The 27,602-nt window shown below is 37.2% G+C and overlaps 1 protein-coding gene across 2 annotated transcripts in view; it reads right to left on the bottom strand.

Moving 5' to 3' along the window:
* Window positions 1–3,117: 3,117 nt before the first annotated feature.
* CNST (consortin, connexin sorting protein) overlaps window positions 3,118–27,602 on the bottom strand; it is an 89,111-nt gene continuing 64,626 nt past the window's right edge. For both annotated transcript variants that reach the window (XM_006914266.3, XM_025048501.1), the window contains exons 7-11: window positions 26,514–26,535; window positions 26,238–26,334; window positions 19,818–20,707; window positions 8,635–8,770; window positions 3,118–5,769 (exon numbers count right to left, since the gene is read on the bottom strand). In XM_006914266.3, the coding sequence (XP_006914328.1) occupies window positions 5,564–5,769; window positions 8,635–8,770; window positions 19,818–20,707; window positions 26,238–26,334; window positions 26,514–26,535 (1,351 nt within the window). In that variant the 3' untranslated portion in view covers window positions 3,118–5,563. The remainder of the gene's footprint in view (window positions 5,770–8,634; window positions 8,771–19,817; window positions 20,708–26,237; window positions 26,335–26,513; window positions 26,536–27,602) is intronic.

Here is a 27,602-nt window from a genome sequence, read left to right as displayed (position 1 = left end):
ACTTACAATATTTTGACTTTATGCGGTTGTGAAATTGATACACATTCAATAGAGTTCAAATTTTAAATTTGACCTTTTTTCAGGCTAGTAGGCTAGTAATATGCCTCACAATGCTCCCTTGTGATGCTGGGTGGTGGCAGCAAGCCATAGCTCCCCATCAGCCACACAATCAGGAGAGCAAACATACATATATATTATACATTTCCCCCAATCTTTTCAGCTTGCTTTTTAATTTTCCTATCTACGTTGTTTAAAGGGCACACATATTTAAAGTCCAGTTAAGCAACTTCTTTTGTGGTTTGTATATTTTGTGTCCTAAGAAATCTTTGCTTACTCAAAAGCCGCAGAGATTTTCTCCTGTTTTTAGAAGTTTTATAGTTTTAGCTTTTACATTTAGATTCATTTATTTCAAGTTTATTTCATTCCCTGTGGGATGCACAGTTGTTCCAGCATTATTTGTTGCCGACATACGTGGGGACTTATTTCTGAACTTTCATTCTGCCATATCTCAGATTGATTATTGCAGCATTCAGTCTTGAACTGAAGAGGTAGAAATCTTCCACTCGTTTTAATAATTTCATTCTTCTAGATCACTTGTATCTCCATATAACTTTAAAATAACCTGTCAATTTCTAAAAATTGCTGGACGTTTTATGGGGATTGTGTCAGGTCTATGGATCAATATTAACAATCTTGAGTCTTCCATGAACAGATTACATTTCTCCATTTATTTAGGTCTTTTCTTTCAGCACCGTTTTATAAATTTCATTAAACAAGTTTTGCACGTATTTTGTTAAAGTTGTATTTCATGTTTTTGATGCTATTGTATGTGAAATGAATTTTCATTCATTTATTCATTGGATTTTTATTTTCAAGTTTCAATTGGTCATTGCTAGTTTACAGAAATACTTGATTTTTCTGTATAATGAACTTGCATCTTGTAACTTTCTGTATAATGAACTTGCATCTTGTGACTTTGCTAAACTCATTTATTCTAATAGCATTTTATAGATTCCTTAGGATTTTGTTCATAAACAATCATGTCACTTACAAGAAGTATTATTTCTTCCTCTCTAATTGGTATGCTTTTCTTTCTTGCTATAGGACATCCAGTACAATATTGAATATAAGAAATCAGAGTGGCCATTCTTGGCTCCTGACCTTGGGAAGAAAAGCATTTGGCCTTTCTCCAATATGTATTTAATATTAGCTGTGGGTTTTCCAGAAATGCTCCTTCCTCAGTTGAGGAAGTTCGCTTCTCGTCCTACTTTGTTGTTTTTGAAATGAATGCTGTATGATTTTTATGCATTTATTGGTATGTTCGTTTTTTATTTGTTAAAATGGTGAATTACACTGAGTGATTTTTGAATGTTAAACTAACATTGTCTTCCTGGGTTAAGTCTCACTTGGTCCTGACAGTATATTATCTTTTTTGTATATTGTTAGATTGAACCTACTAATATTTGTTAAACATTTTTGTGTCTAAGTTCACAAATGATATTGGTCTTTTGTTATCTTTTCTTATTGTCTTTGTCTGGTTTTGGTATAGGGTAATGTTGGTCTCATCAAATGAATTGGCAGGTAGACTCTCCTTTCTGAAAGTGTTTGTAGGATGGGTATTATTTTTTACTTAAATGATCGATAGAATTTACTGGAAAAGCAGCTAGACCTGGAGTTTTGTGAGGTTTTCAATTGTGCTATTCAGATTTTGAATTTTGAAGAGGTTCTTGCCAAGCTTTCCACTGCTGGAGAGACCACCAGCTATTAATGCCATAAATGCTAACCGGAAGTGAAAAGTGATAATTACTAGAACTTTGGCTGTGAGTAAAGATTCCTGTCTGTCAAGTTGCTATGCAAATGACCTAGATAGAATTTTTTTACACTTATTCATAATAATAGTGCATGACACCTAGTAGGAATGTGCTCAAGCTTCCACTCCCATGATCCTCGATTTCTGCATTTTTATTCCCCCTTCACATTTTCCTCCCCAGATGCAAACTTCTTTAAGCTGGTACCATTTCTTGTTTCTAAAGCCCCAGAACCCAGCTCGTGCTAGGCACACCGCAAGCATTCAAATGTTTGTCAGAGTTCAGACAGCAATAAACACTGCTCATAGTTCCGCACTGTTATCAGGGCAATAGACAAAAAGTTGAGTTCAGGACTAACTCTTCTCAGAACATGGAGAAGAGATGCCCATAGGTTATCATACTTTTTCTCTCATGGCCTAAAGTCAGGAAGATTTCAATCGTACTAGAATTCCTTAAGGAAAATTTCAACTCATGGTAGCTTTGACAGGGTTAGTGCATGAGGTTCAATCATGTTTACCTTTGAGGTTGTTAAAATAGCAGACAGCACTGGAATTTGTGCCATAAACCCCAGCCCACTCTTATTCATTTTGAGGATGAGACAACACGACCAAATGGAAATGGAAAGTATGTTGGATCTGGGAGGTGTAAGACCTGGACTTGAGAGAATGTGTGTTTACTGATCTAAGCAACAAATGAATAAAAGTGCAAATATTACTACACTGCAGAAAGAAGTATACAAAGGTGGGTTAATATTAATTGAGCCCATAGAAATGGGCAGTTATATAGGTGATGTCAGTAGGAAGATAAAAATTCACTCTCTTTCTCTGGACTGGGGTAAATGCCATGAAGCCACCTTCAGCAAAACTGGTTAATAGCTAAAGGATTTCTTTGTTCTTTTCCCACTTTCCCTCTCACTTCTCAGTTCCTACCCCTTCTCCACTCTGCTGCTCCCATCCCACAGCCTCCCAGCACTCGGGTAAGATCCCATCCACACCCGTCCTTTCAAAATCAGGACAGCTTTGAATTTCGAATTCCCTTAGCATAACACACAAGCTCACAGCTCGCTAAAGTAAACCTCTCAGAGGATTCTGACTTTTTAAATCTAAAGGAATTTTTAGAGCAAATTCCAGTTACTGTGCAAGACAGACAGGAGAGGTGTTTTAGGGAGCAGAGGAGCCCTTACATAGGGATTTCCCCAAATAGGTTGCCATCTACTCGTGAGGCCAGACCAACTTCTGAAGGTATTTTACTTTTACTTTAGAGCAGTTTTTTTCTCAGCAACCCAGGCTAAAATAAACTCTCTGAGACATTTTGTTGGTGTAGATTTTTAAATTACAAGCTTGATCTGTTACCCTCAAATACAGTTCTTAAGGAAGATTAGTTACAAATAATTGTCAGTATTTTCAAATGACAGAAAAAATTACAGTATAGTAAAACTGGATGAATTTTTATGTGTGATAACAATTCTTTCATCACCAGATGGAATTACTCCACCCAATTCATGCAATAAATGACTATAATATTTTTTAAAGTTGCCTTAAATTTGCTACTTGAGATTTTCATGCCTATTTTAAGTCAAGACGTCAATATGCTCCTGAGGTTACCTCACCTTCCCCGGGAAGTGGTGGGGACACACACGGTTCTTCTGAGACTCAAATGGGCCCGTGAGGACCAAGGTACTATCTCATCCTTTTCATCTCAGTGTGAAAGTTCCCAGGAAATCTCTAGTTTCATAAGTACTAGAGCTGGAGGCCTTTAGGAAAATATGAAGCTACAGATTTAGGACTTCGATAGTGACGTAAAAGAGGAGAACAGGAGGGAAGTTTTGACTTATCTTGACATAAAACTGGCAGAAATCAGCATCACCAAATTCCCATAACTAGAAATTAAGAGGGTAAAACAGAAGAGTCTGTCTGTGATGGGGATACCCCTCACGGCAGACACTGCGGATGTTTTCATAGAACCACGTGAGACAGTACCGTCAACGTTTTACATACAATTTGAATACAAATTCTTAAAATTTATAATAGAACATTAAAATAATCTTCTAATAAAATCAGCCTTATGTATAAGGAATCTAAATTTTAGTATCTTATACACTTCTAAATAAATATCTTTGATCTATAATCCTTGAAAATATTACAGTTTATGGTGATATGACAGAGACAAGTCAAACAGTATTATAAGTGAAAATAAAACACCAATTTAAAAATAAACAAACCTAAAAACACAATGAATTGAAATTATAGAAAAATCAAAAATGCTAAGTACATTGTAATTAAATATCTACATTGGGATAACCAAATGCATGCACAACAACACACTTTCGACTTATACAAAAGCCCTTTAAAATTCACATATCTAAATAAATAAGCAGAAACACAAAGGGAGGTACTGTACCAGCCAGTAACAACTAGAAAGTAATTTCTCCCTTTTTCTTTCAAATTACCCTAACAGAAAAACGTGAAATAATGATCACTTGCTAAAAAACTATAACTCGTGTGTTTTTTAAAAATGCTGCCTATGATAGAAAAAGTGAAAGCAAGGTTTTCTAAATGTTAGACCTCAGAAAAAGAAATTCCACCTGACAGATTTAAACAAAAATCAGACATTTGCCTATTTAAGACATGATTGAATTTTCGCTTAATGACCCCATAATAGGTCTAGATCAAGCCCATGATATGGATGCACATTCAAACATCTGAATGTATGATCTGTTAATACTGAATTACATATGGTGATTTAATTTCATTTGCCAAAGAATTATTTATTTTTTTTCTCATAAGACCAGAATTAACACATCTAGAGCAGAAACCAATATCCTATTTATCTTTGTATTCTGGTTCTTAGATTCTCAGCACATAATAGGTGTTCAACAAGCATTTGCTGAATTGAGTTGAGTCTGGTGTTCATCAGACTTCGGGAAGCACTGAATCCATGATGAAACTGGTTGCCTGAGACTCAGAGGGAGCTCTTTCATTTTACTTCTAGACTGTGATTAATTTCTGGCTAGTTAATCAAGTTAACTGTCACAGATCTGTCACAGCGTCTCATTTTAGGGCCAAGATTTCTATAATTCATCTGTCCCATAGTTAAGCCTTCTTTGAAGATTTGTGCCTGCACATCTATAGTCAAGTTAAAAGAATAAAGATAATTTTTGTTATTCTGTTTGAATATTTGCTTATGATTAGCTGAATACACATGCAAACACACACACACACACACACATAACCATTTTACAAATGGAGAACAGAATCTGGAAAGAATGCGCAAAACCCTAAATTACATAGCTCCCAAGGTTAACTAAAAAAAGACATTTAAACCACAGGTAACTCCTTTTGATTATACACAAACTTATTGCAGTGATGGCTGGAAGCAACGTCTTTGACCAACGAATGTAAACCCAAAGTGTCCTTTGACCATTAGCTTGACGAGAAAGCTAAAAATGGTGTGGCTCGAACACTGCACTGTTTGCCTCTGCTCAGGGTAGCTCATTACACTAGGTGGCAGTGAAGAGGACAGCATGCTCTCCAAAGATCACTCCTTCCATCCACAGTGCTCAGATCGACCTTTGCCTTATTACATGGATTATTCTAAGAGTCCTCTGGACTGCCACTTAAAGTCGTTGTTTCTGATGTCCATGGCTCCTCTCTGGGTGTGGGGGACACACGTTATATAACTCCTAAAATAAAAACTGTTTAGAAAGTTTCACTCTTTGATTCTCACTGCCAGCATGCCTGTCCCTCTAAATGCTGCTAGGAGAGGTAGATCCAGTGTTTAAGTTCTGCCATTCCCTGCAGTAACTTAGAGTAATAGAAGTCCATGTTGTCTGTGAAGTCCATACAAACAGGTGACTCCATGTCACCAAAAGTGCAGTATAATGCAGTTCCTCCAACGCTAAGGAAAACCGTTGCTATGCACAGCAAGACCAGTAAGATACAGGAACCACCTCCAATTTCATCTGCAAACACGAGAACAGAATATGTTTAAACCAACACAAAAGGTAAGTCCTAGCATCCAGTGTCTTCTCATTGATTAAGGTAACTGGATGTTTCTACTATTAGTCCTCTAGGGACCGGAGTCGCTGACAGAAAGCTGGTACACCTATTGGCTCTACAAGGGCTTATTATATCACAAAGATACATGCTCGTGGAGCTTGTCGACGCTCAATTTAAAACTAGCTCATTTATACAACAAATAGGATTACTTCCATAAGAAAATGAAGGAAAAAAAGGCAGTACTTCTTTGTTATGCTCATAGCATTATTTTAGAATACAAATTATAACCTCACTGTTACGGTATCTTTGGAGTTCGCATCATGAGATCGCCTTAAAGCAAAGCTGATTTGATATCAAACAATAAAAATGACGTTGGGTGGGATCACTCACATCTTAATACTCGTTTTTATTTTTATCAATTAGTGGAATAGTGAAATTCTAGCTAGTACAATGATTTCTTGTTATTTTGCTTAATAATTTCGGTATGTTTGTTTTTAATAAAAATGTCCACATCAGTTTTTCTATATTGAAGAAATACAAAAAGTCTTAACGATTATTCAGAATTAAGGCAAAATAAAAAACTATAAGAAAGACTAAAACGTTTTACATTTAGCTTGATGAGGGAGTACCAAAACCTTGGAAGGTAATTTTGCAGTATCTATTAAATTTTAAATTTATCCTCCAGACTGGGACACTTTTGAGAGTGAAAGAGTATGCTAACTGAATAGAATGCCAGGACAATAGGTGAAGACCGGGGTGGCCTCATGATAGTTCCTCTCGTTGAGCCCAGAAAATACACTTTTAGGAATTAGCTTACAGATTCATATAACACACATATTTATAAGCAAGCTCACTGCGGCAAAGTTTGTAATAACAAAAAGTTGAGAATAATTGAGTTACTGTAGTTAAGTAACTATGGAACATTCATTTAATCGAATACTATGCAATTGTTTAACAGAATGAAGTAAATACGTTCTCACATAGGAAAATGTCCAAGATTGATGGTTAAACGAAAAAGAAGTGACATAACAGTATGTCACGAACCCATTTGTGTTTAGAAAAGACACACGTGTATGCGTCGGTGTGTGTACACACACAGGCATAGATACAGACTATGTCTTGAAAAGATGAGAAACCTCCTCAGTCAATACTGGGGGGAACCCTCAAGGAAGGGTCGAAGAACTTACACTTTTCTATTTTATTACTGTCTGAGGTTCCTCATGATTAGTAAATATGACTTAGATGATTAAAAACAAGTTTTATAAAATATAAGCCAGATAGACTTTATTTGGAAGATTTTACAGTAATAGGCGAATATATTCCTTCTGTGGAAATTCAAACACTAAAGTACCTCAGAGTCTAAGAGATTCTCCTCTGTTCTCCTACCCAATCGCATTCGCCTCCCACCCCAGGGGCAAACGCTGTTAAAGGTGGTGTTTCTTTCCAGATCGAAAAATATTTTTTCAAGATTTTTATATAAGAATTATGTATACATCTGAAACTAATATAATATTGTATGTTAGCTATATTTTAATAAAAATCTTCAAAAAAGCCATAAGAAAGGTTATGGAATCATATTGTTCTGTGATTTGTAAATTATAGTTTAATGGATTTTAATAGTTTATATGTACATATACAAATATATTTTTATACAAATAAATAAATATGATCATGTCAATGTTGTGTCTTTTGGGTTTTTTTTTTTGTCAGTTCAATTTTTCACCACCTTTGCCTTTTTTTGGCATTGATTCCCTACCGCCACCCCTTATTCATGTCAACAATCTAATTTATGGATCTTTCCATATTTTTCTTCATAATCATAGACTTACATACAAACATTTAAATACAGTTTATTTAAAAACATCTATTTTGTTTGTTTTATCTACATGCGTTGAAATGGATTGGAGCTGCCCTGTCTAATGTGGACGCGTGAGGCGTGTCTGGTTACTGAGCAGCAGTGGCTTGGTTTAAGGTGAGATGGCTCAGTGAAACAGGACTGTCAGTTATAAATCCAGCTGAACTGGGAGTGACAATTCAGGGTCTATGAGTGCAGACAGAATTAAGCACTTATCTGGAGAAGACCGTGCTAGTTATAAGCAAAGTGATTATTTCCAAGGCTCCTACCAACTTTAAAATTGTAAAAATTAGAAACCTCTACCACTTCACATCATACTTAGAAAGCAATAATGTGTTTACTCAGTTATTTGAACAATGCAGTTTTATAAACCTAAAAAGCACACTGACAGGTTCTTGGCTGTATTTCCACTCACTCTTATTTACCTAGGCCTCAGGTAAACCTGGCAACACCTTAAATATAGGCCTCGGAGGAAAAAGCCAAACAACAGCGATGGTGTTAAATTGCTGCTCTTAAGAGACACTTCCTTCTATACAGTCAAGAAGAAATCACCCAAGAGAATATACCTGTAATCCATAAATATTTTCCACACTTATAAAACAGGAGCATTCACTGCTGTCGAAAAGACAAAAATAGCAGACTCACTGAAAAAACCCAAGAGACAAAACAAAACAAAACAAAGAACTGAACAAGGAAACTGAAATGAGCTCTGAACACTGAGAACCATCTGTGGGGTAGGAGGCCATGAGTTGAATTTTGCAACTTGCTCACTTCTTTGAGCAAACAAAATGCTTAAGAATTATTTAGGAACCGATGATCATTCAATTTTTTTTTTTTTTTATAGAAGATAAAACATCTAAGTTCACATATTCTTTTACAAATCCTGTTACCTGTTATGATACATTAATTTGTTCTTTTGGCAAACGCTAAGGGCCAGCCCTGTGCCAGCCACGGCGCCGAGCAGCTTACTTACCTGGATCTAAGCTATCGTCTATTTCTTGGAATCTCACTCTTCGCTTAGATGGTTTCTGTGGCATCTGGGCAGGATACTCTCCTACAGTATTAGTCCTCTTCTTCAATATGGAGACCAACCCTTCGGCAGGAACAACCTGTCAGAGATCATAAGAACCATTTGTTAAATTATAGAGGGAAGTATGAACGATATTTTACATGTAACAGCAACAGGGCAAATTCAACGGGTATTTGGGTTTATTCAATGCCTATTAAAAATCATAATTAATCATCAAAGTCTAACAGAATAATACTTTTGCTTCTATGCAGATGACTGCCAAATACACTCTGCTAAAACTCTGCTATTCTAAAGCCCAGAACTGACTCCAGGGCCAGGCAGGCAGTGTGATGCAGGGGACAAATCAGGCCTCCTCTCTAACTACCTTGCTTTGTAGCCCCACTTCCCTGTTCAGTAATCTGTAAAATGATCACTGACGACCCCTCTTTGCTTATTTATTAGTGTTGAGTTTTGCTTTCTAACAGAAGCTGATAATCTACCGTTGCTTTTTTCATTCATCAAGAATTTTAAAGAAATGAACGTGTGAGACTCAAACTATATTTGACACCAACTTTCAACATCAAAATGGGTGCTATCCTCAGTTCCTCTGATAAACTACGCATTTACTAAAGAATTATCTGCTATTCAAAATATTTTAAGGACTTCTCTTCTAGAATCTCAGAGCTGGTTTACCAGGGACACGTTGCTTTGTAGTAGGCGGAGGGTGGCAATCTATAGTTAGTAGGCCAAAGGCCCTTTGCCTGTTTTTGTAAATAAAGTAATTGGAATACAGCCAAGCCCATTCGTCTACATAGTGAGTATGGCTGTTTTGGGGCTACAACGGCAAAACCAAGTAGTTGCAACAGACTCTAATGTCCAAAATATTTACTATTAATATTTGGCCCTTCATAGAAAAAGTTGGCTGTCTCATACCTCATCAGTGCCCTACCTCTACCCCTTTCTACGCAGCCTTCTGGTTTCCACTCGTCTCTCTCCTGCTTCCGCCCCAGCCCTTATTTAGGAACAAAGACAAAAACAAGAACCCTTGCCATTTAGGAGTTAAAAGACTCCCAGGTGTGGGGAGAAAGAGAGGAGAATCCCTAGGTAGAGCCAGGATGGGATGGAGGAGGCTCTATCAAAAGCTCCCCTCAGCAGCTGATTTACAGAAGTTAACTTGGGAGTGGCCTGCTGGGACAAGCTGTAGATGATGACATAGGTGGGCATTGTGGGCCCAACACTGTAGATGTCACTGACTTGCTGGTATCAGAGCACTGTAAGCTGAGGGCTGCTTACAATGTCATTTAGCTGATCAATGGCATAAAATGCTTCATATGATTTCCAGTTTCAGCCAGCTATCCTATCTCTGATAGTGTGCTATGCACAAATATTACAGATTCCTTTAGTTCTTTTTACAACTTCAGGTTTTTAAGGCCAAATAACTCAGTATAGTCTTCTACTGGTCTTCCTTGAACACGGGTCTATAGAAACCATTATCTCAAAAAAAAAAAAAAAAAATCAATGTTAGCAATTTGTTCTTTTTATAGAAAATATGTATTTCAGATGCTGTCCTTCTGAGAAAACTAAAGTACTTTGGTGACATTAAAATGGTAAGTACAAATATGCAAAGGAACAGCCAAATATTGCTTAAGAAAGCAAAAACATCAAAGAGCCCCTTCAAACCACGGAGAAAAAGGATTTTACAAGCCTCCAGCTGAAATGGAGAGGAAAAGAAGTCCTAATAACTTTTTTAAGAGCAAGAGATGGGAAATCAAAATTTAACAAATATATTACTACTAAAGATAACATTCTTTTATTTTCAGTAAATGTAAAAAAATGAGGTTTTCGTAGATTATTTTCTTCATAAAATAAAACTATATTTACCAACAGTGAATTCAGTATCACAGGCGTTTTCAAGTTGCTTAATTACTCAGAATAAACATCCAATTCAGAACAGTTCTGGGATGAGCCCCAGAGGGATATTACATCAACTGTGGATCTTTGTGATATGAACTTTGAATGTGCAAATTCAAGACACACGCCCAAGTCGTAAATCAAAATACATTGCAACTATGAATAAATGGAAGTTGAAAGATTGAGAAAAACTTTGGTAACATCTGGAAAGACACAGTGTGCTTTCAAGACCCATAAGCCCTAGGTACCTTCCTCACCTTCACTCCTGCTTGGCATAATCTGGGGTGTTTGGCTCTGAATGTCATGCAGTTAAGGGATATGGGCTTTCCAGAGTGGCCCTGCCTTATTTACTAAGTGTGGCAATAAACTCTGGCAACTTTTTGAAAGAGGTAAGAAGTAGAATATGAAAAAATTACAGTTGTGTGGGATGGGCCAACATTTCAACATCCTCCACAACCGATCCTTAATTCTTGGCTAATAATCTAACCATTTCCCTATATTTTCTTTCCCTTCTTCCCTCTCGCCAAAAACGTTTGGTTCCATCAGGACCTGCTCCAGGGTCTGAGTGTGCTCTTTCCCGTTATTTCCTTTCAGTCTTGCTCAGGGACCTTTCCAGGTTTCGCAGTTTCTTTTCTGACTGCCCCTCCGATCTATAGTCTTCGATGGACAACAGAAATGGTGCGACCAAGTTTAGGCATAGGGAATGCAAGCCCGGGGGGAACTCTTAGAAGACAGGCGGGTGTGGGCCTTCCTCTTCTGGCAAGAGTTTTGGGCAGAGGCCTTAGAATCTACTCCTAGGATAGAGATTCCTGCTTATCACACGGAGGCAGTTGACCATAAAGAGTTTAACACGTGACTTTGGTAGAGTTTTCCTTAGTTCTATGGTAGAAGGGAAGTAAGCCAAAATAAGGTCATCGTCTTAGTTTGGGATCTCACTCAAAAGACTGCCAAGTGTTTCTAAGTAGGTTGGGAAGCTGATTTAGGGCACGCAGAAATGTGTCTCTTCTAGACTACTCTAAAAAAAACATTTCTATGCCCCCCACACCAACCATAATGTTGATATTAAAAGGTTAAGAATTTTAAAATCTCAAAAAATAAAGATTTAAAAGCTAAATTTGGTTTCCCATTTCGATTACCAAATTTCTTTGCTACCCAAACAAAATATATCGAACCCTTCTATTATGAACTAAAAGGATGCCTAAGCTGTAATTAATATAATTGTTACTGGTGGTACTCTATGAATAAGTGCAGAATTCAACAACAACAACATCGACAACAGCACATCCATCTGGCCTCCCCTTCTATATTTGAAAATAACTAGTCCTGCACATCCCCTCAAACATCAATGATCATCTTAAATAGCATTTTAAGAATAAACTGGTTGTAAAAACAAAATTATTTTGGAATTCTCCTGGCACAGTAAATTCTATTGTGTCAAGAGAAACATTTGGAGACCTTGCTATTAGAACTGCTTCCTCACAAAATTAAAGAAAATAATACCAAACAATATTCTTTTAATGATGTAGGCTCTACTCGATCCAGAACTCAAGGATGGTAAATTCTGAACACAAACACATGCTTGGTTTCCAACTAACTTGAGAATGAACACTCGTAAGTCATATCAGCGTATTACAAACAGCTTACGTGCTGGCAATCTCACCATAGAAGCACGTGTCAAATTCACCGCTACTGTCCTTCGCTGAAGGAACAGGTGACATTCTCTGCCTGCTCCTTTAGATTTGGGTTCCATAATAAGAACTCGTACATTTTAGGTAAAGACAGTTACATGATATGTCATATTTAATCTTTACGACTCTCTTAGACAGACAGGCATCATCAGTCCCTTCTTACTGATGAAGGAGCCAAGCTTAGACAGCTTAAATAACACGCCGAAACTTGTAGCATCAGCTACTGGCAGCATTTGAAGAGAAAGTCAAGATTAAACCTCTTGCCATTTCCCTAGCATGAAAAGATCTTATTTTCTGTGACTATTAACATTTTGCTTATTCCGTCTGACTTATTTTGCTCAGCATGACACTCTCAAGATCCACCCATGTTGTTGCAAATAGCAGTATTTCATCTGTGCTGTTAAAGGACAAGAATCATATGATTTCACTTGTATGTGGGATATAAAACAAAGCAACATATGAATGAATAAAACAAACAAACAAGCAAATCAACCAACCGAAAACCTATTGAAACAGACAACACTATGGTGGTTACGGGAAGGGGGATGAGGCGGGGTAGACAAGGGTAAAGGGGGTCAAATATATGGTGACAGAAGGAGACTAAACTTTGGGTGATAAACATACCGTGTAATATACAGATGATGTATTATAATAGTGTATATTGAAACATATAATCTTATTGACCAATATCATCTCAATATATTTAATAAAAATTTTGTTTAGTGTCATCTGTTACAATATATTAAATGTCTCAAGTTTCTTTTGTCTTTCCAAAGTAGTATATACCTCTAGAAACAAATTCTATCTTACACATGACCTCAACTAAAAGCTACTTAAGCTAATGGCTAAATCCGTCAATATAGAGACAGGGGGGAGGAGGTGGTTAGGGGAAGATCTTTCGTGTCATTCAATTAATCTGAAAGTGGATTAATGTCATGGCTACTACAGCAGCAAATTAGTATCACACATCGCAGCAGGAGCAAGAGGCGGCAGCTACGTGCAGGGGAGCCATCTTCCAGAAGGAGCACGGTGGTGGGGATCCACGACGCTGCCTCCTACAGCACTGCCAGGTGAGAGAGCGGAAGATTCTAAGAAACGGACGACGATGAAGTCCATCGACACTGAATTTTTAAGAGATTAAGTGAAAAAGGGGAAAGCGTTTCTAAAAATAAAAAAAGTTTTATAATGTATCTAAGTTTCTAGATTAGGCATGACCTCCTGTTTTTGTAATTTGTTTTTGCTTGCTTAGAGGGACAGTTTAATAAGTATAAAATGGGAAAAGAAACCATAAGAATGTCACGGTACTATCCCACTATTTAACCCCCAGTAAATTCTTTAAACAGGTAGATTCCAAAACAGAACTCCTGGTTCTCCTCCCTCAAAACCGCTCACCACCAAACCCTGCGTCTAATCAATCCATTAGCAAGTCCTGTCAGTTTCTCATTAAAAAATATATCTTCTCCACATGTCCCGCTACCACCTGAATCCCACCCTTCATTATTTCTCACCTGAATAACTGCAGTAACCTGACTGGTCTCTCTTTTCTTTGTCCCCTGCCTTCTTATATGCTTAGTCTCCACGGAACAGCCATTAAGCAAATCAGGTCACATCTGCTCAAAATTCACCACTGTTTGAATTTTATTCCGGTTCCAACCCTGGTCTAATGAGGCCCTATAGGAAGTAGCTTCAGTTTGCCTTTCCCACCTGAGCTTCCTACTGCCTCCCCTCCCCCACCCCGTGTTCACTGTGTTCCACCAGCGCCGCCCTCCTGCTGGCCCTCCCCGGCCTTCCCCTACACCCTGCCTAGAAGAGCTCATTCCCCCATTTGGTCTCTGCATGCTGCTGACAGTTCTCCATAGCCCTTACCAATATCTGAAACTACACTGTTTATTTTCATGTGAACTTGTTTATTATGTGTCTCTCCCTCTAGAGCATAAATCTCATGAGAAAGGGACTTGATCTGTGTTTGCCGGTGTCTCTCCACTTTCCAGAAACATGTCAGAGTAAATGAACATACAGATGAGCAATTTACATATAGACAGTACCTAACTTATACTTATTTGACTAACATAGCTTTCCCCCTTAAATAATAAAAAGTAAATCTGTTCTTAAAGGTTATTTATTTTTCAGTGAACCCAGTAAAATAAAAAAGTCTTTCTGTGTAGAGATGGCTGTTACTTATAATCTGTATAATCTGTGTTTGCTTTGTAGAGAATACAAAACTATATTCAATAGGATCCCTGTGCTTAAACAGTTTGCAATTCAGTGCAGAAGACTGTGTGTGTCCTGCAATAACAAGGGAAGGTTACAGCTAGATACAACTTTAGGAGGGATGATGCTCGGGCCCCTCCCTCATTTGAAGTTCAGAGACGTATTTTGAAAGGAATAAACATTATGGACTTCAGTGACCAAAGCATAATGGTAGCAGTTAGCATTTCCTGGGCACTGACCAGGAGCTGGGCCCTGCGTTTGGCACTCTGCATGCTAAAAAGGCACAATGTAGATCTTGAGGAATGGGAAGAAATGAATGTGTGCAAAGGAGGTTCATCACCCCAGAGCAGAGTAACACAGAAGGTAAAGATCAGAAGTGAGATATGCAAGGTATATAGCTGGGAGGCAGGGAGGAGGCCAGTCTGACTACAGTAAGGGCTGAGAACAAAGGACCAGCAAGGAGGTGATGCTGGCAAGGTGGAGTGTGTCAGACTTCCACTTGCCCTGAACACTGAGCCCTGCAGCACAGCCCTTATCCTGGAGTCAAAAGGAGTCACACGAAGAGACTTGACAAGGCAAGGAATCTTCTATAGCAGATGTTTAAAGTAACAGTCCTCGTGTTAGACCTTGACCCTCAGGTGTGTTTGGTTGCATCTGTACTGTTTGTTTACTTCTATTACCTGACTACCCCCTTTGGGTATCAGTTTGAGACCCTAAGTTTATAGAGTGCTAATATAAGACCGTTTGGAGGGAGAGATGATACAAGGGTATCTGTTGCAAAAGTTCTGTTGATGTAAATCAACAGAATAATTAAAATGGAAAAGAAAAGGAGCTGGGTGCAAGAGACATGACAATCCAGAGAAGTATTAATTAACTAGAAAACTTACAGGGCAGGATAAAAAGAAAGGCAAAGACGAGACCATCTGGCACAAAGAAAATATAATCTGTGGATTTCCCTATGGGGGCTCTTCAGACACTTCGTAAATCTTGGGTCACCGATTTCCCACGAAGCTTCTTATGTTACTAGGGGACTCTGCTCCTCCTCTGCTGCATGGAAAATGGACTTCTGCTTCCCCAAAAAGAGCCAGTCTGGGCGAAACAGCCAAGACTGCTGTTTCTAAGGCCTTCCTTTGTCTGAGATCCACAGAACAGCTGCCTACGTGATCCCGCAAAATACCACTGCTCAGTCCTGGCCACCCATCTTAATGTCATCTAACTTCCCTCATCCCATTGATCTAGCCAAGAGATGGCGATGGAGACTCCGCAAAAGTCACTTGGATTAGATAGCCTCTTTGAAGACGAATCCACAGCATTTTGGGTTGTCATGTTTCTCCCCATAAGAAAGTTCTAGGTTATGTCCTCCCTTTGTTTCCTGTGAAACAGGTAGACCTGAAGATATCTAAGTAAACGTTGCCAATTTAGGCTGAAGGCAGGGAACATAGTTTGCTTTCTTTCAGATTACAAGCTTTCTAAAGACCCAAACAGTAGTAAAGAGACTACTTTCTATGCTGTTGCATTATGAATTTTTTCTAAAAATGAAAATTACTTGAATGTGAAACATTTGCTATAGTTTTCTGAACATACAACATTTCTGCAAATAGATTACATATGTATATGTTAATGAATAAAATGAATGGCTTGTCTCCGTATGGCATATCATGATGCTAAAATCTGCTCGCAAAGGGGATCTCTGAATTATATGATTATTTTCAAAGTTAAACGACAGATTAACTTTAGTAAAATTTACCCAAGATTTGATTGGAGTGTCACTTATTTAGAAAACAAAACAACTCATTTACCCTTACACATAAGCTGAGTGGACTTTGCTTAGCAGTAAGGGGTTGGATCATAATGCTACCTTGAACTTGTATAGCATATTTCTTCTCTCAGGTTTTGATGCTTGGAACAACTGAAGAGTTTAAAAAGGAGACAATGCAACCTTTCCAGGTTCCAGAACCCGGCAAGTCAATGATTTTTTAGCAATACCAGGTTCCTCAGTAAAGGGGGGCTTGGGTTCTGATATTAAAATAATCATGCCAGTATATTATGAGTACTGTGATCAAATTTCATCTTTTTCCAAAAACTGGGATACTCAAATTCAGCAAACAGCTAACACCTGGTGTCAAACACCTGTTAGACTGCAGGTTGTATACATGCAGTGTCCTTATCTAATTTTAAAAAAAATTTATTAAATTTATTGGGGTGACATTGGTTAACAAAATTAGAGAGGTTTCAAGTGTACAATTCTACAATACATCATCAGTATATTGCATTGTGTGTTCACCATTCAAAATCAAATCTTCTGTCACCAAATCACTGCACCTGTAACGTGTGGCAGTCGCAGAAAAATAACACATAAAAATTACTGAATGAGGGAATAAATGAGCAAGTCTCCCTAACTCGCTGACACTGCACACGTAAAACTTTGTTTCTCGAAAATCGAGGAAATGAACACAATGTTTTTGACGCTCTTTTAAAACAGTGGAGATTAACTTTTGATGATGGTGTGTTGTGCTCTTTTATACATAAGAAAGAACAGCAATGCTTCAGATACGAAGCTGTCGTTTTATTGATCAAAATTATTTCTGGATTCAGAAAAGCTTATGAAACCTAGAACATTTTCATTTACACATGTCTCTACATTAAATTAAATCAGTGTAGATGTTTTTAGTTCTCTATGAGATTTTGTGTAAATTATTTCATTTTATGTGATGAATCTAATTGTTTAAAAAAACATAACAAATACTTCCATGGGAGCCAGAGCTGATCAGTGCAGAAATGGCAAGAAAATGAAGGCAGAGAGAGAAGAGAAGGGGGAAAACGTTGGTAAGGAAAGAACATACCATTGCTTTCTACCACAGACACAGTGCTAGAAGGAGCGACAAGCAGTAAGGAAATCTGTGAGGGGCAGAGTCGCTGATGGGGCAAATGAGAGACTGGGGAGCCAGACAGAGAAGGACTCGCGGGGACAGCACAGCGAGGTGGAGGAAAGGGGCCTACGAGCAGCAGTGGTTCCTGAAGGCATGAAAAACACTACTCAGGAGGATGCCTGGTTAGTAAGAGATTATGTTCTGAATCCTCTACTCACAAAGTATGGAAGCATGAAAAACAATTCCAGTAAGATTAGCGAAGTGTGGCAGCACAGAACTCAAAGAAGCCAGGAATTTATCTGACACTTCATTGTGTTCTCAGCACCTGACACAAGGAAGATCCTTCAAGAAGGCAAGAAATAATATTTGCATTAAAAAAAAAAAAAAAAGTTTTCATTTACAAGCAAACCCACTACTACCTGAACGTTTTACTTAGCCCCAAACCTCGTTCTTAAGGTGTTAAGTAAATAGTAAGCATTAGTGATTTCAGTCCACAAGTTTTAAAAACCTTTCTCCTGACAAAGTTAGACAGATTTTATTAAAATATATTTCTCAAGATGAAGAAGGAAGTATCCAGAGACAGTTGGTTTGACATTATCACAGGAAAGTAAATTAGTTTTGTTAATCGTATGTAACTTTCGGGGTTCTTACAACAGCACATCTTAAGAGACCAATAAAGTTTTAGGATAGAGGACTCTCACCTCTAAAAAGTAACTTCACAGAAAAGACAACTTTAAATTGCAAATACACAGTTTCCACCACTGGTGTTATCTAGTGGGAAAAACTGACTGAGGAAGAAATATTCCGTTTCATTGTAGTACAACGTGAATTCCACAGTGATGCCTCGCCATAAAACGTCCTTCAGGTAGGGAGGATCGACGGGAGCACTCTTGACCCTTCTCCACAGTTTATACCTAAACAGGAAAAACTAGACCAATTCTTTTCCCCATAAGGTCAACTGGATTACTGGCGTAAAAAGCAGCATCAGAGAATGTAACTAACCTCTTGGAATTACAGCTAAATTTGAATATGGCTGTGACCTTGCTTTTGATAACTTCCAGCACCAGATATATGGTTAAAATAAACAGGAGGAGGAATACTGTACTATTAGCTAGCTTGCTTGACTGACTGACTGATTGATTTTAATTTTTTGCTATTTTTAAAAATTGTGGTAAAGTATATATAACATAAAATTGCCGTATTAACCACTTGTAAGTGTACGACTTGGTGGCATTAATTACATTCACAATGCTGTACAACCGGTACCAATATCTAGTTCTAAAACTTTCATTAACCAAAAGAGAAACTCTACATATCATTAAGTACTATTAAATAACTTAAAAAAAAATAAAGAAAAATTATGGTTGCTGGAGAAGTGACTGTAAGTCCATTCCTTCAAGACACTAGTAATCTAACAGTTATAATTATCTTAGAAAGCTGTCGCAGGGTTCTGTTTTCATGTTTCTTTTGTTGTCTACTTTGGCTTTGTTACTTTTCCATTTTCCATTTTTTTTTTTTTTAGTGATAATACAGAATTAGGAAACAGTGGATATGAATAGGACTTAAAAACTAAAAGCTAGCCTGGAGAAAAAACAGAAGATCAAAAAGAACAAAGGTAGTTAGTTAGTATCCCAACCTTCAGAGGCGGAAACAGGCAACAGACTCTGACAAGTAAACAGTAACTGCGCAAGGTGGTAACCCCCGGAGGCAGCATTGTGACAGGGCTAGCAGACTCTGCTCTGTCCACTACACCAGGCCGCCTTCCCGAGGGGCTATAGTTCTGATATAACTTTTATCTTTTCTTTTTTCTCTAAGCTTTAAAAATTATATTATCAAACAAAGGAAAATAGTCTTCTTGATCCTCTCCTCCTTTTTTTTTTTATTAGCCTCATTAACCGTTTAGAGAAACTTTAAAACTTTGAATTATTTATAATACTTGTTTTAGTCAAGTAGTATTGTTTGTTGAAACCTAGAGCTTATAAGTTAATATTGTAAGAAAGAGGAAATTCACGACACACAATTTAATGGCTTAAAAACTCATCTGGTATCTCCTAGTCTTATTGTATTTTAAAATGTGTCTTTCATTCAGTGTGTTAAAAAATTAAAAATGTATTAATAAGAGGAAGAAACAGAGTATATATGATGTCTTCTAGATGTATGAGAGGAAAAATAAGATTTCCTTATAAGAATGTGACTAATCTTGTCTGGGTCATAACTCCTAGGACTGCCAAATGAAAGTCACAGGAATATAAAAAATGGTGTTCATAATGCTTACTGAACCTGGAGGCATGCAAAATAACTTCTTGAAGCATAAATCACAATTAAAATAAATGAAAAGTGTACATTAATTAAATTTCTCCCTCACATTTGAGACCAGGAGAAATTTGCGAAAACAAGGCAATATTCGGCATATATGTGCTTCTTTCATTTTACTTTTAATTGTACTTATATCAAATCTCAGATTTACCTCTGCAATCTCTATCCTTTTTGCAAGATCATCGAGAGAAAGACAGCTATCATCGGAAGGCAGGTTCTCCTGTAGACTGTAGGATGCTTCGTCAGGAGAAAGGTCTTGAAGGAGATCGGAGTCTTCCTCTTCGTATGAAAGGGAATCTTCAGTATCTTTTAAGCATCCTTCCAAAAGGCTGGTCAAATAGTCTTCTGTTTCTTTATTGACTTGTTCCTCCTTACTTCCCTTTTCCTCTGGGGCCATAGACGCCTCGGAAAGCACTGTACTTAAGTCAGATACTTTCTTATTTTCACAAAGTACACTCTGGGAGCCCTCTGAGTCAGCCGGCCCTGGCGGTGATTTTCCATCACTGCCTGTGAGATCAGGTTGCAGCAGCTCATTTAATTCATTGTTCTCAAGTTGGTCTGTGGACAACGCCTCAGAAGCATCCTGAAGTGGCAACTGGAGTTCTTTTTGTTGAGTCTGTGAATATTCACCCTCAGAAATCAGGGCAGGAGGTACACGCTCAGAGCCTGGTAAAATCAATGGCTCTATCATTGACCCACTGGAAAGGAACCCCTTAGGGTCTTCAGCAGTGCCCTCTATTTCGGCCACATCTTGGCAGACTTCTGTGTGAGCCAGCTGCAGGCGGCTGTCATCCTTGCAAGCTTTCTCGGCAGAGTGTGGCCCAGACCTGCTCCCGGCTGTCTCTGAGGGCTGGGCGTGGAGCTCCCGTGTGTCAGCAGCGCTGCAGAGTGGCTCCGCCGTGTGGTCCCTCCCTGCAGTTGTCAGCAGGCTCTGGGGATCTGCTGGCCTGGCCATGTGGTTACAGCAGGGGCTGCTCTCTGAGGTCTCTTCTCTATGTAGGCTTTCTTTACTTGGTTCTGTGCCAAGACAAGTTTCACTCTCTGCAGACAAGGAAAAACAAGTTGTTTTAAGATTCAAAACAACACTTTGTACAGGAGGAAAGGGAAAGGACATGTGAATAATACGTGTGACACAATAAGCTAACCCTCTGAAATGATATATTTCTCCTCCTCTAGCTTCCAATCATATAATTCGACGCACTTCTATGGCAACTCAGTATTGAAAAGTTTACCTTCTGTGGTTTGGAAATATTATTCGCACGGCCCCTCACTGTATGCTGAGGCCTTTTCCTTCCTCATTTACAGTTATTTCCCTTGGTGCTGAAAATTAACTTATAACTTTATTTAAAAAAAAAAAAAAGCTCTACTTATGTATCTCTAAACTCTGACAGATGTATAACTATGGCATATGTACCATCAGCTAATTTATCAGTTTTAAAACATATTGTCCTAGAATTTGCCTTGCCAATAATCCTGGGAATTCCCTTTAGCTGTATTAGAAACCTTGTTTTCTGAATCCCAGATTTCTTCTTAGAAACTGTTTCCCTCACGGTTTTGAAGGCACTGCTGTACCACGTCGAGCTTTGGGAAGGGATGTGGAGTCCTTTACCATTCTGAACACTAATCCCTTGCAACCTACATTATCCTCCTTTGGAAAGAAGCTTTAGATTCTTTGCTTCTACCTGGCATCCTGAAACTTCATAAAGGTTCTCATTCTTTGTGTTGGGTAGTTGGTGGGACTTTCAATCTGGAAACTTGGGACCATCCATTCTGGGAAATTTTCTTGTATTACTTTTTTGATAATTTGACCTCTGACATTTTCTGTTCTCTCCTTTAAAATGCCTGTATTAAGGATTTTGGGTCTCATGGACTAAACATCTATCTTTTCTGTCATACTGTTCATCTCTTTGTCTTTGGATCAGCTTTTAAACTTCAATTTTATCTTTCAACTCTTCTAATTTTTTATTTTGGCCATAACACTTTTTAATTTCTATGAACTTTTTTCTTTAATTCTCTGAATGTTCCTTTTTTTTTTTTAAATCAGCATCTTATTCTTGTCTTCATACATACAATATTTTTTCTAATCTCTGTGAAATTTGTTAATTTTTAAAAAGTTTTCATCTGTTCTATGTTTTGTTTCCTTTGCATTTCTTTTCATTTGTCTGTCTGATTTGTTCTGCATCTTTTCTATTTGAGGTTTTCCTAAATGAGGTAACAAGTAGCTCTACGGTTAAAGGCAGCCTTCTCTAGTGTGGGACAAAGAGGCATTGTGTCATTCGTTGGGAGGCCTTTAATGAGGTATCTGGAGGTTTTATGTCCGAGACTAGTAGCCGGTTTCCCAGGGAGGAAGAGATTTAGTTGTCACAGTTCTAGATGCTAAATGTAGAAAGTAGGCTAATGGTCTCACCATCCATTCAATCCTCATTTTCTATATAATACTTCTTGAGTTGTGTCTAATCCCTGAGTCCACAATTCTTCTAGCTCACGTTCTCTAAAAAATAAACCTTCAGCCTTGTGCGAGGTAGAGACGGAATATAATAGTCTAAGTGCTTCCTGAATGGTCTTTCAGCCCAGCCTCCTTCTCCAGTCCGACCTCACATTCTAGACCTTAGAGGTACCCACCCTCTGTGCTTTCAATTCCCAGAACTTTCCAGGCAAGAAACAACATTTTCCCTGTAGACACTCAGCTTTCAGCTTTCTCTGGTGTGTGAAGCCAGTTGCCACCCATCCATCTGTTTTCCAGCTTCCAAATTTTTCTCGATGTCACATCTGTTGCTGTTTCCTTGCCAGTTCTGTCCCTGTGGGTTTCCGCCTTTTAAGATCCCTTTCTGATGTTTTGATGAAAAACATCAGGAAAAAGTGCAGGTAAATGTAGATCTACTATATTTAACCAAAAATATTTTCTGAATTTTCTACAAGTATGTATTATAATATAAAACTTATTCTCATTAATGCTTCTGTTAATGTTAACATAAATTTCTGTGAATTGGCTCGCCTGAACCCCAAAATCTAGTGAGGTAAGTTTTCTACTCTCTATTGGATTAAATTCACACATCTTAAAAAACAACCCTACTCTGCTGAAATAAAAATGAAGAGCGGACTGTATGACAGATAGTTAATAAACATTGAATTAAAGAGTTCTAAAATGAGAAACTAGACTTAACCTAAGTTCTAACACGTACTCTACAGAAATGTACATGCCTTTGATTATTCTTTCATTTCCTAGTCCCCCACGTTCTCTTTAGGGAAAAAAAATCCCTCACACAATTCATGATATGGGACTAACGAATTCAGGAGATAACGCTTATTTCTTATGCTTTCTGAATATCTCATTGAGTACAAACATTTGAGTGGTATCAGGCCAGAAAAGGAAATTTTCATAGTATTTATTTATTTTAGCGGATGAAAAAACATACTTAAAACTAAGTCTGAAACGCAGATCATGGTATAAATTAGTACATCTTCTACAGATGTTCATTCGAAACTAAAAATGTACACACGCCCAGTCAGCAGGGAAAAGCAAGTTAAAACCGCAATGATATACCATTTCATATCCGCTCAGATGAGTAAAATTAAAAAGACTGACAACATTAAGTTGTCAGCAAGGACGTGGAAGAACTGAATTCTCACATATCGCTGATGTGGTATAAAATGGGACAGACACATCACAGAACTGTTCGGCACTTTCTTATCAAGTTAGATATGTACCTTCCCTAGGACCCAGCAATTCCACCCTCAATTACTTACCCCAGAGAAAGAAAAACATAAAATAAGTTCCTAGCAGACTTATTCATGATATCCCCAAACTGGAAACAACCCAGATGTCTATCAACAGGTGACTGGATAAACCACTTTGGCATAGTCAAAAATGGAATACAACTCAGCAATGAAAAGAAATGAACTAATGATGCACAGAGCAAATGGGTGACTCTTACAAATATATGCTGAGCAATCCTATTTATTTTAAATTCTAAAATATGGAAAACTCATCTAAGACAGAAAAGCCCTGGCTGGCCTAGGGCTGGAGGTGGGAAGGACTGGCTATAAAGGGTATTTGGGAGGAAGATTTTAGAGTGATGAATGTTCTCTATCTTGATTAGGATAGTAGTTACTTCAGTGTATACATTTGCCAAAACTCATCAAATTAGGCACTTAAAATGGGCACATTTTATTGCATGGAAATTGTACGTTAATAAAGTTGATAAAAAAATGGGAAGAGAATGATAAACATAAAACTCAGGATAACAGTTACCTCAAGGGTGTGGGAAAGCAGGGGACGCCAAGGTAGTTGGAACAGAATTGACAATAAATTAGCCCTTAGTTGAGTACTAGGGTCATAGGTCTTCATTTTGTTATGATTTTTTATAATGTATGGATGGAACATTATTTTTACATATGAAATATTACTTAAAAATAAATGTAGGTATAAATTAATAAAAATACATGAACTTCAGGGTCAGAAAACTAGGATTTGCCTTTGAGTTCTAATTAGTTCTGTTCCTGGATCAGTCACTTAACTTCCTTGAGTTTCTTCAAATGATTTAGCCTACATTATATTGGTTGTTAAGAGGAACAGATGAAATCATATACATAAAAGCACTTTGAAAATATAATATACTATGTAAATTACTTGAAGACTTTAATGATGGGAACTTCATCAGAAAAATGGTAATGAATAATATGTGGAAAACATTGATAACACGCTAGTGCGGGTGAGCAGTGATGATAGGGAGGAGGAAAAGAAGCAATGAGCGCAGTGAGCATACACTGAGCTCTTACCTTGGGCCAGGTGTTGTTCTAAGCTTTTAACATGAAATTACTAATTTAATCCTCACAATAATCACAAGTAAGTACTATATTAATTTTGGAGCTGTGGGAAGGGAGGCTCAGAGAAGTTAGGTAACTTGCCTAAGGTCACACAACTTTAAGTGATGGAGACAGAGTTTAAACCAGGTAAGTTTGCTCCAGAAACAATGACTTTAACTACCACACACACAAAAGCAAGTTTCATATTATATAAGGAGCTTAGTGAGGATTAAGGAACGTAGAGAGAAAGGAAGGGAAAGGAAAGTCTAGATTGTACTACATGCCATACGTTATTAAAAATGAGGAATACGAGGTAAAACAAGAACAATGTATTAAATACAAATCATTTAAATGTGTTCATATTTCTTTTTCTCATATTCTTGTCCTTCTATGTATTTATTCACAGAATAACCAATCTGATGAGACTAATTCTGAAAGATTTAAACTTTTTCTTTCAAAGACACTGTTTTATCGGATTCCCCCACCCCTAGCCCGTGGATTTAGTCCATGCACTCCCCGTAAGATGGTTATTAGTGAGATGCTGTATTGGGGAAGTCTGTAATAATCCATACAACTTACTTAAATGATGTGGCATTTGATTAGAAACAAGAACATGCAGGTTCTAGTTGAGAATCAAAGGATCGAGCAAGTGACTCAAATGAGGTGTCCCCACCCTTACCACATTTCTCACGGCAGAGGCAAGCTATAAACAGTGCCAAGTAGTGCTGGGCAGCAACCAGTTCTGAGTGTCCAGTTTAATCAACAGCCCATAATAGCACTCTCCCCAGTGTGCGCAACACGGAGACACATCTATGCCCAAACTGGGGGGCCACTTTGTGACTTTTTCTCTCTTTAAGATTTTTATGAAGCCTATTTTACTCTGATTTCCAACATAAAAATGACTGCAAAAGGAAAGATGAGAAGAACAGAATAGAGTAGGATTGACCTAAGGCAATATCCTAAATTTGTCTCATAAGAACAAAGGGGATAAAGTAAGATTTAGGGGTAAAAAAAGGCTTTATAAAGAGAAAAAGGAAAATTAAATTGTGGGCATCATTATCATCATCATCATCTTATTTCTCAGGTGACTCCGTCAAAACATGGGATGCTGCCTGTTTAATATCAGGAACATAAAGCCCAGGAATATAAATTAGTACTAAAACCATAGGTCAGGAAAAATAAACATCTTAAAATGTATTTATTTATCTTTATTTTCTAAAACTTTTATAACGAACATACATTACTCATGTAAAAAAAGGTTCTAAAAATCTTTAACTCTTGATCTAAGATACAAAATGGTGTAAATACATCATAAATGCTTTAGAAATGTATATATGCAAATTAAAGTACACCATATGTTAATCAACAAAAAAGGGAAGAGAATAAATTGCTATACATAAATTATCAACATATAGAGCTTTTAAATATCTAGATATACAGAACAAATTTCTGGTGAAGTCCATACAAATTTTATTTCAGAGCATTTTTATACAGTATTATGATATTGTGTTAGATACATATGACCAACATGGGGAATAATTTTATGTTTTTATGAGAATTGAGATTTTATAATTTCTACTAATAGATATCTAAAAATAGTTATGCAATATAAAAAAAAATCTCACTTTGCTATTTGTCTAGGAAAGGTATATGCAAAAAAAATATAAAAACAAAAAAATTCCTTCACAGCAATTGAGACGTAACACTTCCAGAATATGAAAAGAGGCAGGTGCCTCTTACATGCCTCTCTAACATCAGAACGTACCCGGCTTTGTGGGTGGAGCTCCACTTTCCTTTGAATCTTCAGACGCTGTTAACTGCGTAAAGCATTTCCTTCCCAGGGACTTTTCTACGGCTGCTATCTAAAAAGTTAAAACAAAAACAAAAACAAAAAAACACGTTTGGGGAAACTATCGCATTAAATTAGGAAGCTGAAAATAAATTTGAGAAAGGTTTCTTTATTTTCAAAAAGAGTCCATGCTATAGACATATGACTCTTAAAATTTTTCCTGTAAATGCTTTCAAAGAAACGATCTCTTACCTTATGTTTGGATAAAAGAGGACTGTAGAAAAAAAACAGAGAAAAAAAAAAGAATTAAAAAAAATTACAGCGGCAATATGCTTCCAAACAAATGTCACTGAAAGGCTGTAAAAAAAAATTACAGCTTCTCTGGATTCTAATATTAGCACAGAACATTTCCAGGGCTGAAACACTACCACGGGTTCACACAGTTCAAAGTTCAGCTATATCATGTGTTAATCTCCTTAGATAGCCAGTTACTAGTGAAAACTCCCAAATAAACTTACGAATGGTAATATCCAGGTAAAAAAAGAATGTTCACCTTTTGCTAACAATATATTTAAAGACTATTTCACACACACACACACACACACACACACACACACACACACACACACACTTAAAATTTTGGTTTGTCATTATAATCTAAAATAGATTATAGCAGAAGATAATTTTATTGGCATTATCCATGGAAACAGATAACAAAGTTATTTTTAAACATTATATTTTAGGGAATACTCAATTTAACAGAATGCATATATCTGCCAAAAGGCATGCACAAAAATGTTCATAGCCATTTCATTCATAATATTCAGAAACCAGAAACAATCCAAATTTCTATTAACAAGAATGAATAAATAAATAGCTACACAGTCATATAATGAATCGACACAGGAATAAAACAGAGCAAATTACCATTGCACACAACAACATTTAACACAAGCATAATGAAGAAGCTAGATACAAAAATCTACTTTCTGTGTGATCATATTTACATGAAATTACAGAACAGACAAATATATTGTCACAGAACTCAGTGGCTACACTAGGGGGTGGGTATAGACTTGGTACATGCATGAGAGAGTTTTCTGAGGGGCTGAGCTGTTTTGTATCTTGTCAGAGTGGTAGTTACAGAGACATATATATTTAGGTAAACATTCATCAAGCTTGTGCACTTTAATGTATGTATAACTCAAAAATATTTTTATACTAAAAATTTAAGAATAATAATTTGGGGTAATGATTAAAATTTAAAGCATAAAAATGCCATGCTCAGATTATGTTCAACAAATAATTTTAAATAATAAAAACACTTGTAACATTTAAAAA

Source organism: Pteropus alecto, unplaced genomic scaffold, assembly GCF_000325575.1.
Source record: "Pteropus alecto unplaced genomic scaffold, ASM32557v1 scaffold115, whole genome shotgun sequence".
In the NCBI taxonomy this organism is placed as follows: Eukaryota; Metazoa; Chordata; class Mammalia; order Chiroptera; family Pteropodidae; genus Pteropus; species Pteropus alecto.
The sequence above is the reverse complement of the archived record's forward strand: the minus strand, read 5'-3'. Positions and strand labels throughout refer to the sequence as shown.